The sequence below is a fragment of the Girardinichthys multiradiatus genome, chromosome 1, assembly GCF_021462225.1.
Source record: "Girardinichthys multiradiatus isolate DD_20200921_A chromosome 1, DD_fGirMul_XY1, whole genome shotgun sequence".
Taxonomy (NCBI): Eukaryota; Metazoa; Chordata; class Actinopteri; order Cyprinodontiformes; family Goodeidae; genus Girardinichthys; species Girardinichthys multiradiatus.
Window position 1 is genome coordinate 41,741,997 of NC_061794.1, and position 12,029 is coordinate 41,754,025.

General features: G+C 38.0%; 1 protein-coding gene across 2 annotated transcripts in view; it reads left to right on the plus strand.

Moving 5' to 3' along the window:
- The window catches only part of acap3a (ArfGAP with coiled-coil, ankyrin repeat and PH domains 3a), a 70,033-nt gene extending 60,148 nt beyond the window's left edge, over positions 1-9,885 (plus strand). For both annotated transcript variants that reach the window (XM_047361751.1, XM_047361761.1), the window contains 10 exons: positions 1,062-1,131; positions 1,231-1,325; positions 1,412-1,629; positions 3,311-3,400; positions 3,569-3,661; positions 3,758-3,972; positions 4,183-4,292; positions 4,639-4,749; positions 4,841-4,902; positions 9,107-9,885. In XM_047361751.1, coding sequence (XP_047217707.1) covers positions 1,062-1,131; positions 1,231-1,325; positions 1,412-1,629; positions 3,311-3,400; positions 3,569-3,661; positions 3,758-3,972; positions 4,183-4,292; positions 4,639-4,749; positions 4,841-4,902; positions 9,107-9,213 — 1,171 coding nt within the window. In that variant the 3' untranslated portion in view covers positions 9,214-9,885. The remainder of the gene's footprint in view (positions 1-1,061; positions 1,132-1,230; positions 1,326-1,411; positions 1,630-3,310; positions 3,401-3,568; positions 3,662-3,757; positions 3,973-4,182; positions 4,293-4,638; positions 4,750-4,840; positions 4,903-9,106) is intronic.
- Positions 9,886-12,029: the final 2,144 nt, after the last annotated feature.

Sequence of the window (12,029 nt, forward strand, 5' to 3'; positions counted from 1 at the left end):
TTCGGATTTGGATAAGTATAAAAGAAGAAAGTATGGAAAAATATTTGTTTCTCCAAACGCTATTCCAAAACCTTTGTCTAAAATGTTGGTCTGCCTGTCCGTCCATCCATCCATCCAACCATCCATAGTAAACTTTTGAATTTTGTATTAGAAATGTGGACATTTGTGTCTGAAAAGGTGAAATTAAAAATGTGTAAGAACCCTAGTCTTAGGAAAGTATGAATACAATTGGATTACAAAAGCACAGCCTTCACCTTGTATCAAAATTATTTACTTTACACTTGTGAATATCAATACAAGGGTGGAAAAAATGGCACATTCTAAAAATTAAAAAGAACAAAACACAGCTGCTTTTTGTTCACCAGGCCGAAAAAATGTTACAAAACTGTTCATAAAGAATCTAAACTCAGTCTACAGTTTGTGTCCAAATGGAGGCAATCAGAAACATTGTTATGGTTCAGGTGATGTAACAAAAATTAATAGAAAAGTAAAAAAAAAAAAAGTTATTTTTTCATTAGCTTTACCCTGAAAGCACCTCCCTGTTTGCTGGTGTTAATGGAGTGCTTAGCATGGCTGCAAGAAGCAAATATATGCTTCCCGGGATCAGTGTGGGACTTTTTACAGAGAGAAGAGGCCTTTTATCAATTTAATTCATGGTGAGAATTTAAAAAAGAAACAGTGCAAGATTTGCATGTTTTACTTTGAAGGAAACCCGGTTCTTCTGTTTGCTCCCACCTGTTGAATATGCATGCTCTCTCTCCAGGCTCGTTGTCTCACAGTTGGAATCAGACGTGGAGAGTTTTCTTTCTAGCATACAACTGTTGCCTGGATTCCAGACAGTAATTTGCATCACATTAGGAGCCTCAAATAACACGTGTAGCCTTTTAAAGAAGTTTTACCCAAAACTCCAGAATGTGTGACTGATCTGTTTATCTTCCTTTGATCAGTTGAAAAAACAAATAAATGCTGCATTTTTTTCCCTGAACTGACTGCCATCTCCTGCTTCATGTTAACATATTAAACAGTTCTGCTAAATAGTGTAAGAAATGTTTTTATGGCAGGAGTCTGGGGGTCCACTGTTCGAAGGTGCGTTCCTTGACGCTTGACTCCTGGGAACCAGAGTTATTAAAGGTATGGTTAATACTTTGAATAGATCATGATTTCCAGAACAACCCCATTGTTTGTTCCTAAGGACCATGTAAGAACCAATAATAACATTTATATTACTAGTTGATGTGTGAGCTTGGAAACAGTGTCATCAACCACGTTTATGAAGGTTCATACCAAGACCAGGGTCTGAAGAAACCATTACCGTCCAGTTCAAGGTAAGGATGTGTAAAAACACAGCTAATTAGTATATAAAACATTATTTCTGAGGCAGTAAAATTAATTAAAATCTGTTCTGGTGCAGGCAGGAAAAAGAGGCATGGATTAGAGCGAAGTATGTGGAGAAGAAATTCCTGAAAAAACTGGGCTGCAGTGAGATCCTCGTTAATGGGGAGAGGAAGTCAGAGAGGCGATGGAGTGTGAAGAAGTGCCGGCGACACAACAGCGCCACCACTGTTCCTAAAACACAGCGGAGATACAGACAACAGCCTGGCAGCACCTCACCTTCTGCTCTCTCAATAGGCAAGTCCAATATCCAGTTGTATTTTTTTAAAATGGTTAATTTAGTGACAGATGGGAGCTGTTTTTAATCATTACAGAATATGGAAACAAATATTAATGCAGTCACTGTAAAAAGAAAGATCTTCTGTCAGTTCTAGGGTTTTAATTATAAGGACATAATAACATAATCATCTGGTCTTAAATCTATTTAAATGTAATCTCAACAGATTCCACATTATTTACTAAACCAAAACAAAGCCTAAATGGTAAAGCTGTGTGTAGAAGAACTAAGTACACCTCATGATGTAACAGCGTTTCGCAGTAAGTCTCAGTGGTTGTTTTGTGTCTGGCTTCAACAGCCTCTGATTGTTTGTAATTTCAGCACACTCTCCTTTGTAAATCATTGCTTCAATTTATTGAAGTTTGCAGACATTCATTTCTGCACAGCTCTCTTAAGGCCCCACCACAGCATTTCTATCAGGTTGCAGTCTGGACTCTATGAAACGGCCAGAATCTTTTCTTTTTCAGCAATTCTGTTTTAGATTTGCTTCTGTGTTTGGGATCCTTGTCCTGTTGAAGACCCAGTTTCAGCCATGCTTCAGCTGTCAAAGAAATGGTTTCATGTTTCACTCTAAAATACTTTGGTAAACAGAGGAGTTCATGGTCACCTCAGTGACCTTAAGGTACCTAGGTTCTGTGTCTGCAAATTGAGCCCAAATCATCAATCCTCTACCACCGTGCTCGACAGATGGCACGAGGATTTCTCTGCTTCCATCCTGTTTGACCAAAACACAACATAGCATATCAGTGCATTATAGTCAGACATCTCTAATTTGGTCTCATCTGTCCAAAGGACACTGTTTCAGAAGTCTTGTGGTTCATTTGGGTGCAACCTTTCAAACCAAAGTGGTGCCAAATTCTTTTCAGAGAAAACATAATCTTTTTTTGGGAACCATACAAAACATTCAATAGTAGATCAGTCTTTTTCTGATTCTCCTGTCCTAAAATTGTACATTTAACATGCTACCTATGGCCTGTAGCGTCTGAGATGGAGCTATATTGGGTTTTGGTCATTTGGTTTGAGCTTTTCTCAGTTTTACCTTGGTGTGGAAAGACTAGAAACGTTTTCCCCTTGTGAATAATCTTTCTCACTGTGGAAAGGTGGACTTAAAACTGTTTGGAAATGTCTTTTTAATCCTTTACAGATTGATAGCCATGTTAATTGCTTCTCTAAGGTCACCACTGATGTCTTTCCATTTTGACATTGTGTTAACACACACCTGTATAATGGTAGCAAACCACCACATCGCCTGCTTTTATAGAGGAAGTCACACTATCTGATGATCAGGTAATCAAGTTTATTTATAAGGCAGCCCCTAGCAGCTACTCCCTATTAAATACTATGAGAACAGCAAGAACATACTTAGTGTTTCACACATAGCTTTTCTCTTTTTGGCTTTGTTTAATAAATAATTAAAGTGTGGAATTTATTGTGCGTTTGTCAGCTTAACATTAAATTTAAGTCATTTTAGAACTTAGTAAATGCCTGAATATTTTTATTTTGTCCTGATATCTAAAGCCCAAGAACTGAAAGAGGGTGTACTTTCTTTTTACTCTCACCGGAGCTGTGTTGTACAGAGTGGACCACAGAATCACAGGACTGTAAAACCCTTAACTTGTGCTTTTCATGTCTCTCTTACAGCAACGGCCAAATTCAGACGAGAGTCCTTGTTTTGCCCTGATGAGCTGGATTCTCTGTTCTCTTACTTTGATAATGGATCTGGTCCTCGAAGTAAGTTTGTTGATTTAGTACTCTAACCTTTAATCATAGACAAATATAGGAACCATGTGAGAACAACCCAAAATCTTGCGCAAGCAGGTGCATTAAATAAACATTTGCCAGCCTGAAATAGAGTATTTTCCAATGTGTCCATGTTGTGGCATCTTCCTGATCCTGCAGGTCTGAGCAGCGACAGTGGCTTGGGAGGCAGCACAGACGGAAGTACAGACATCCTGGTGTTCGGCTCGGTGGTGGACAGCGTCACAGAAGAGGGTGGGTCTAGTTTGGGAAGGTTGTGTATGTAACAGTTACAGGAAGATATTTCAGCACTGTTTTGTGAGCAGCTTTCTATGCTAATGTGATCTGCAGAGTGCGAAGTGTCTGAAGACTCGAGTGGTGAGACTGAGGCTGAGACTTCAGACCCGGAGGACACAAGGGGGATGGATCCTGGAACCCTGCTCTATAAAGCCTCTAAAGCTCGCAACCTGCCAGTCATGGCTGAAGCTCTAGCCCATGGCGCCGACATTAATTTAGTCAATGATGAGGACGAGGGAAAGACCCCACTTATACAAGCTGTTACTGGGGTGAGTTAGTCTCGGCAAACAAAGGCAATCTGTTCTTTTCATGTACGACTCCTAAGACAATATTAATTGTATATTAAAATGTGACTTAAATGATCCTTAGCTGTAAATAGTTAAAGATCTGGTTCTAAATAGGTATTTTGCTCTATAGTCTTTTGAAATATTTGATCATAATTTCCAAATTAAACTGGTTAACTTCTAACTTTATTTCAGGGTTCTCTGGTTGCCTGTGAGTTTCTGCTGCAAAACGCTGCTGATGTTAACCAAAGAGACGCAAGAGGGAGGGGCCCCCTCTATCACGCTACATATCTGGGACATACAGGGTGAGTCAAAAACTGAATAGAAGTCTGTATTGGTCAGTGAGGCTAAAAACATCAGATGTGCAGAAACTGTTAGGTCATTTGAAATCCGGACTGTGCAAAGTGCCTGACTTTCAATGTTCGCTCTTGTCTCTGTTAAGTGCTTCGAATCTTCTCGTGTATGAATGGTGCTATACAAATAAACTTCTTTTGACTTACAAACATTTAAAGTTTACCTACTGCTTAGCATTAGCAGTAAGTAGAAAAAATATAAGAACGATTTTTTTGTTTGTTTTTAAGTAACATTTATCTAATTTTTCTTAGGCTTTAATTGGCTCTGTTTAACTCCGGTTTGTTTTTGTGTTTCCAGGCAGGTGTGTTTGTTTCTCAAAAGAGGAGCTGCACAGAATGACGGCGACGAGGACGGCCAGGACCCTTTGAGTATAGCTGTGCAGCAAGCCAATGCAGATATAGTCACGCTGTAAGTTCATCAACTAATACACTTCAGATCCACCTGTTTCATCCAGTTTTGATGTAAAGTTCAGAGTTGGCTCATCCTGATTTTGTTTCAGGCTGCGACTGGCCAGGATGAATGAGGAAATGCGGGAGTCGGAGGGACCCTTCGGACAGCCAGGTCAATACCCTATCAGTAGCCCCACCGAGCAGCAGTATAAAAAGTGCATTCAGGAATTCATCTGCATCCATATAGCAGGCAGCTAATCGGGTTCAGTCAGAGTGATGCAGCAGTAGACCTGTGATGGGGAATGTTGGAGGTGTAGGGTTTTTGTTTTTTTCTACACCTAAATATTTGTATTATTCCCTGCCGTGTTCGAGGGATTTTTAGACCATGAACTGCCCTGCAGTCAGCTCCTCTCTCAGTTTAACTGGAACTTAGTGTTTTCTCCAACAATAGTCAGTCTTGACCAACCATTTAACTAAAAAATTAAAAATGTCAATGCAGATGATTTTTGAGTGCAAAAGGTTGCTATTCGATGTCTCAGACTAAAGTCCTGTCCTGAGCTTCATTCACACGCCGATGACATACTGTCATACTTTCTTTAAATATATTCACTGTGAGTGATTTTCAGAGTCGTTTCTGTGTATTGATCAACAAACTGATCAAGTGAAGCTTTTATGATGCACTTTTTTAAAATTTTTTTTTTTTACAAATGAGGAGTTCAGTTTCTCTAATTTTATTCACGTTAAAACTTCCTGAGCAATGGTGCAATAACTTTTTCAGTATGTTTTTGTATTGTTAAATAATGTATCAGGGTTCTTTCTTCTAAAACAGGGTGGATTTTGTTAGATGAGCACTTACTCAGATGCACAGTATTATGTTTTCATTAGAAAATCTCTATAGTTTACTTTATTCACTTGTTATTCACTTATTTTCCCGAATAAGCTGGAAGATTGGCTTTTTAAAACAATAAATCACAGAAAAACCGCTGTATTAAGCATTTGCTGGTAAAAATATTTGTTTAGCTGCTTTATTACAACTAGGCCAATATTAAAGTTGTTTTGGTTTCGAATGCATGAGTAGATCTTGACCTTGTCCTCCAAATGCCCATTGCCTCTCAGTTAATACATTTAGTATTGCTAAATAATGTTGGTATTTACATTATTTTTGCCAAATCATTGTGGAGCAAGCAATAAAAATTTGTTCCAGAAATAGGATCCTTTTTTTCTGCTGTTGCTGCCTGGATAATAAGTCAATTAGGTTTAATTTTGACCAAAGAAAAACCAGCCGTTTTTAAACGCAGTTTCTGTTATCTGTAGTAAGACATGACTGTGTTTTGTTTTTTTCTTTAAATAAACTGTGCAGAAATTGTTTGGATGGGGACTACAATTTGGAATTATGTTACATTTGTTGATTGCATGCTTAGTAACAGATGAGACAATCATAACTGAGGTGCAAAATCTGCACATATGGCAGCTGGAATGCACATTTTGCTGTTATAAAATAGATTACAGCTGAAACACTTTAAATACTGTTATATTTTTCACAAAGTAGTACTCTTGATATTGGTTTTCCAATGGTCTTTATATTAAATTCTATATGAAAGAATGAAAAAAGTCATTGTTCCACCAACACCCTGCATAGTATTAAGACTTATTTTAATTTTCTTTATATTATTTGCTTAGGGAGTTTCAAATAGCAAGTTATTTCTAAGCTACGGAGCTAATAAGCTACCATTAGGCCATTGCATTCGCTTTCAAAGCATCTTCCCCTTTTATTTGTGTTACAGCTAATATGTGATTTTAGGGTATAATGGGCGAATAATGTTTCATGTTTTTTGGTTAAAGTAAAATGTGACTAATCGCAATCTTCTCGCTGCACCATTGTACAATGGCAGAAAATTTAAAATAATGTTCACAAATAAAATATTTGACCAATATTCTCAGAAGTATTTATCTATTATCCTATTTTGGACTTCTTCTAATTTATAGAAGATCCAAAAGAAAAGTGGTTTTCACCGCCCAATTGCTTTTGGATGCTCCAGCCCAAATTTTTGCAAAACATAATAATAATAAAAAAAAAAAAAAAGATTTTAGAGATGTCACAAGTACAAAATGTGTGAGTAATGCCACTAAAATGTATTGTTTTTTTTAATTTTCTATTTATATTTTTTATAAACTGAACTGTCACAACAGCAAAGCTATGAGATAAGCTAAACGCTAATTAGCGTACCCAAGCTAATATGTATATGTTTATGTTAAAGCTTACAGGTAAGCTGTAAATTCTTTAGATTTAGAGAAAATAATTTTTTCTAATAAGCTGCTTTTTAGTATATGTGAGAAAAATACAAAATTTTATTAGTATTTTTTCCATGACAAATGTCCTGTTAAGTCTTTCATTCCTAGTTCACATGATCTGCTTTATTCAAAACTAAAACTTAAAAATCAGCCATTAGAAGAACGACCAACCCTGAGAAAAGACCTACTTTTTTATTTGACTTTGTCGTTTCTTATGACCTTCTGTACAGGACGGGGAATATTCAGTATTATCCTAAACCACATCCATATTTTTTACACAGCCTCTAGTTTTTTTTTGCCACACAAAAATATTTCTGCAGTTATTTGCAGTGACGAGAAGAGCTGCTCTCTCTTTTTCTTTTCTTATTGTTGATATACCAAAAGCACTTTTTTCATGCAGCCTTTTTCTTGTTTCGTGCAGTATCTCACAACAAAATTCACAGTTTTCAAAAAAAAGATGTTGTGTCTAACAATCATTTTCATCAAGCCAATGAACGATTGTGTTGTACAGTGTGGTGTTTGTACAGTGACTATAGTGTATACTAAATCCTATTAACACATGCTTCTTTTGACATCCCTTTTTCTAACTTTTGTATTGTTTTTTCTTTCTGACTACTATCTGTAAAACGTCTTTAAATACTGCAAGAAATCTGTTTCTCTAAATATTCTGTACTTGTGCTTATTAAGACTATATATGTATTCCTTCTTTTTCCTTCAAAATGATCATGAAAATAAACAATATGTGACTAAACTAACACTAACCTTTTGCTTTGCTTTGTGCTGTTGCTGAACGTTTTAAATTTTCTTCTGCCAAAGATCTTCAGGTGCATGGTGTAGTTATTATACACAGATAACATATCAAAGCTTCTACAAAAATCCATAGTGCCTTACAAAAGTACTCATATTTATTGGGCTATTGTTTATTAACCTGACCTTGCTTTGTCTTCTCTAACCTTCAGCGCTGAGCTGTCTGCTATGTTCCTCTGTCTTCATGGTGCTGTTCACTAATGCTCTCCATCCACCCTCTGGGTTCTTCACAACAAATGCAGTTGTTCTTCATGCAGAACAACTGCATTTATTCAGAGATTAAATTAAATACAGGTGGGATCTATGTACTAATTACGTAACCTCTGAAGGAAATTAGTTGCCCTGGATTGTGTTTAGGGATATCAGAATAAAGTAGGTGACTAGATACAAATGCACATATCAAATGCACATATAAGTTGAAAACAATGTACCATCTTCCTTCCAGGAAGTGAGAACTTATCATAACCAGCATTCACAGAGTTACAGTAATCCAAGCGTAATGTAATATAAGCTAACAGCAGGTAGAAAGTTTTTATCACAAGTTTGCAGCTTTTGATTTACTTCCATCCATATAGGAACCTTAGATAATAATGTAGTATGGAAATAGCAGTAAATATACAACTATACAACTTTGAGTTGAGTTAAATCTAATCAAACACTTGATGATTTGTTCTCAATAGTTTATTTTGGAGGTTAAAGTAAAGTTTGGGTGTAAATCAGAGGGAAATGGGTCAAACAGAGAAGCGTTGAGTGGCTGAGGTCAAGCATCCAAAACGGGGGGTGCTGTACATGCAAGGAGGAGTAATGAGAAGGCAGTGCAATGAATGGAGATGGGTTTTGGATAATGTGTGATATAGAAATAGGAAGCAGAAAATAAGTATTAACAGTAAATGGCATATATGCAGCTTCTGAGCACCAAATGCCAGAGTTAAAAAAAAAGTACTGATAAAACTTCAAATTTACTCCAAGTTTCTCACAGGAGGAATTTTCTTGTTTTACTTAGTGAATACCAAAAGATTTTCCAGACACAGAACAATTCACGGCTGCTTTTATTGTGAGCGTAGATTCGAGAGTTACCATAGCAACGACAGGCGTGAATGCTCAGTATTTGGGACGCTGAAAGAGGGGAAGCTTCAGGGTGCCTCAAAGCCTCTCTCTCTTTGTGATTTTCTTTTCTTGCTTGGATTTCATTTTGTGTCCATTCAAAGAAAAAACAAAATCCTGGTCTCAGGCTGTGATTTTTCATTAATGTCTCCCCATTGCTTGTATCCTATCAGGAGACACAACATACATTGACATCTTCAGGGAATTTTCCCACATGGCCTCCCACAACCCGGAGAAGCTGAAGCGCAGGAGTTTGCACTTCCGACATTCCTTCAGGTAGCCCGCTAAATATGTGAAGAGGAGGACTGGCTCCCCTTCATACTTGAGTCAGAGCTGGGATACAATAACAAGTGACCTGGAAGAGAAACCTAAAGCTGTTGCACATTTATTAGACTTTACCACTTCCTGTTATACATCAAAAATGTGTTTAGGGTAAATCAATTGTGTCTCAGATAAAACTTTATTTTGGTAGGACAATGCTTTTTTTTGAGGATTTGCTGGTCTTTTCCTCTTAAATTTGAATATAAAAACATTTTTCACTCAAAATGTTTGAGGACTTGTTTTGGCTGAGCTGGTACATATTACCATGTTTTTTGTTATAAGTGTCCTGGTCATTGAAGGAATCTTATTGTTACCCTATTTTTTTCCTGTGTGCATGCATTACATTTTATACTTAAACTTTAATTCAAATACAGCTAATTAGTGTTACATTAGTCTTCATCATCATCATACACTTGTAGTGTTACTTCTTTTAATGTGCAGCCTATTTTGATAGGAAATGTGTTCGGTTTTGCATCGACTACGCTGGTCTAGTCCTTGGAGTATGTTGTTTGAATGTACTTTGCTTTACCGCTATGAGATGAGGTCTTTTTGTCCTGTAAGCATGCTGGAGAAGCAAAATAATATGTTAATATATCTTAAATGAGTGCAAATATAAATTGTCTGTGTTTTACCTTCTTGTGCGTTTCTTTATTGGTTAAACAGCAGCGCCCCATGGTGGTAATATGGGTCATTACTAAAATGTGGATTTTAACGTTTTTACAATTTCTAGGTTTCCAAGTTTTACATTTCAGAACATAAATAAAAAACAAAACATCCTTTTTAATCAGGTGCTTTCAACCTTTGACAACAACATTTTATAGTTTTTGTTTAACAATCAGTACTGAAGGACCGTTAGTGGGTAGTGAGTTGCTGGTAATGCATTAATAACCAGTGTTAAATGGCTCTATGAGAAAATAAATTTACTGGTTTCCTGCTTTGTGACATTCAGGTTTGTGTTACAACAATGCCAAGAAGGAAAGAGATCAACAATGAACTTGGAGAAGCGAGTTTTACTGTCAGAAGGTTTACATGTTTACAAATTAGAATATGGTGAAAAGTTAAATATTGAAAACTCCTGATGTCACACCCAAATTAGCTAATTAACTGAAAACACCTGCAAATGTTTCCTGAGCCTTAAAACAGTCTCTCAGTCTGAGTCATAGGCTTCACAATCATGGGGTAGAGTGCTGACTGGACAGATGTCCAGAAGACAGTCGTTGATACCCTCTGCAAGAGGATTAGCCACAAAAGGTAAATGCTAAAGAAACAGGTTGTTCAGAGGGCTGTATCCAAGCATAAACATAGAAAGTTGAACGGAAGGAAAAAGTGTGGTAGGAAAAGGTGCACCAGACATTTGTCAAGCCATTCAAGAATATGGAGGACCTTCACAAGGAGTGTACTAAGGCTGGAGACAGCACATCAAGAGCCACTTCGCACAGACAAATCCTACACACGAGTTACAAATGTTGCTGTCCTCCTGTCAAGCCATGAGGAATATGATCTGGGCTATGGAGAAAAAAATTGGACTGTTGCTTAGTAATTCAAAGTTCTCTTCAAATAAACGTAAAGTTTGCATTTTATTTAGAAATCAAAGCCCCAGAGTCTGGAGGAAGAGGGGGGAAGCACATAATCCATGTTGCTTGAAGTTCATTTTGATGTTTCCACAGTAAGTGATGATTTGGGCCACCATGTCATCTGGTGCTGTTGGTTCTCTGTTTTCTGAAGTCCACAGTCAATGCAGCCATCTACCAGGAAATTTTAAAGGACTTCATGCTTCCTTGTACTGACAAGCATTATGGAGATGCTGATATAATTTTTCAGCAGGACATGGTACAGGTCCACACTGCAACAGGTACCAAAAGCTGGTCCAAGCTTTTTCCTGCTCTCGGTGGAGGTGGACGCTTTTTCTCTGTCTCCCGCACCCCTCCCATATCTGCCCTGCTTCAGCTCTGCGTCTTGTCTTTTTTTTGGAGCCTCTTTTTGCACATCTTCCAAAATATGGAGTTGGTCAGCTGGTCTCTCAATGCAATTGATCAAATTTTCTCGACGAGAAGACAGGGGTCGGGAGAGCCCACTTGCCCGGACGGGACATTTTTCTCCAGATACATGATGGACTCCTGGCAGAAGTGGAGGATTGTGTGTTTGTCGATAATGTCAGTCGAGGATGTGGAAGATGTGTATATAATTGGATGTTTGATATCAGGATTTCTGCTTTTTGGAGTCAGCGGTTACCTGGCATATCGAGAAATTCGGAGAATGTCAGCAGCTGTTCTGGCCATTGTGAGGCTGCCTGGCATGTGTGATGGGATCTTCAGAGCGATCAACACTCAGACTGAGATGTTACGTGAGCTGAATGACAGACTGGATGTGATCCTTACACAGGATCGCAAGCAGGTTGTGGTTCCTGGACTCAGGGGTGAAATGGGATAAATCTTGGAGAAAGTTGTTCGCTCGGATCTGGCAGGAAGACCAGGAATTTGGCTGTTTGGATTCACCTTTGAGAAGCACCAGTGAGACTCTCAAGGCTGACGGAAAATTAAGAGTCAGCCTAACCCAAATAATTATTGTTTTTCTGAATCTGGCTCCCCTGCACGGCCTTGATGGCTGGCTATCTTCAACTTCTCCTGGAAGTTATGTAAACATGACGCTCTGCCCCCCTCCCTTCCCTGAGGACATCTGTGGACCTGCTCAGAACTTTGTGGCCGGTTGATGTACATTCCAACGTACCATCAAGGACAATGGCCTCTGTGACAGTGCTTCATGGACTTACTTGCA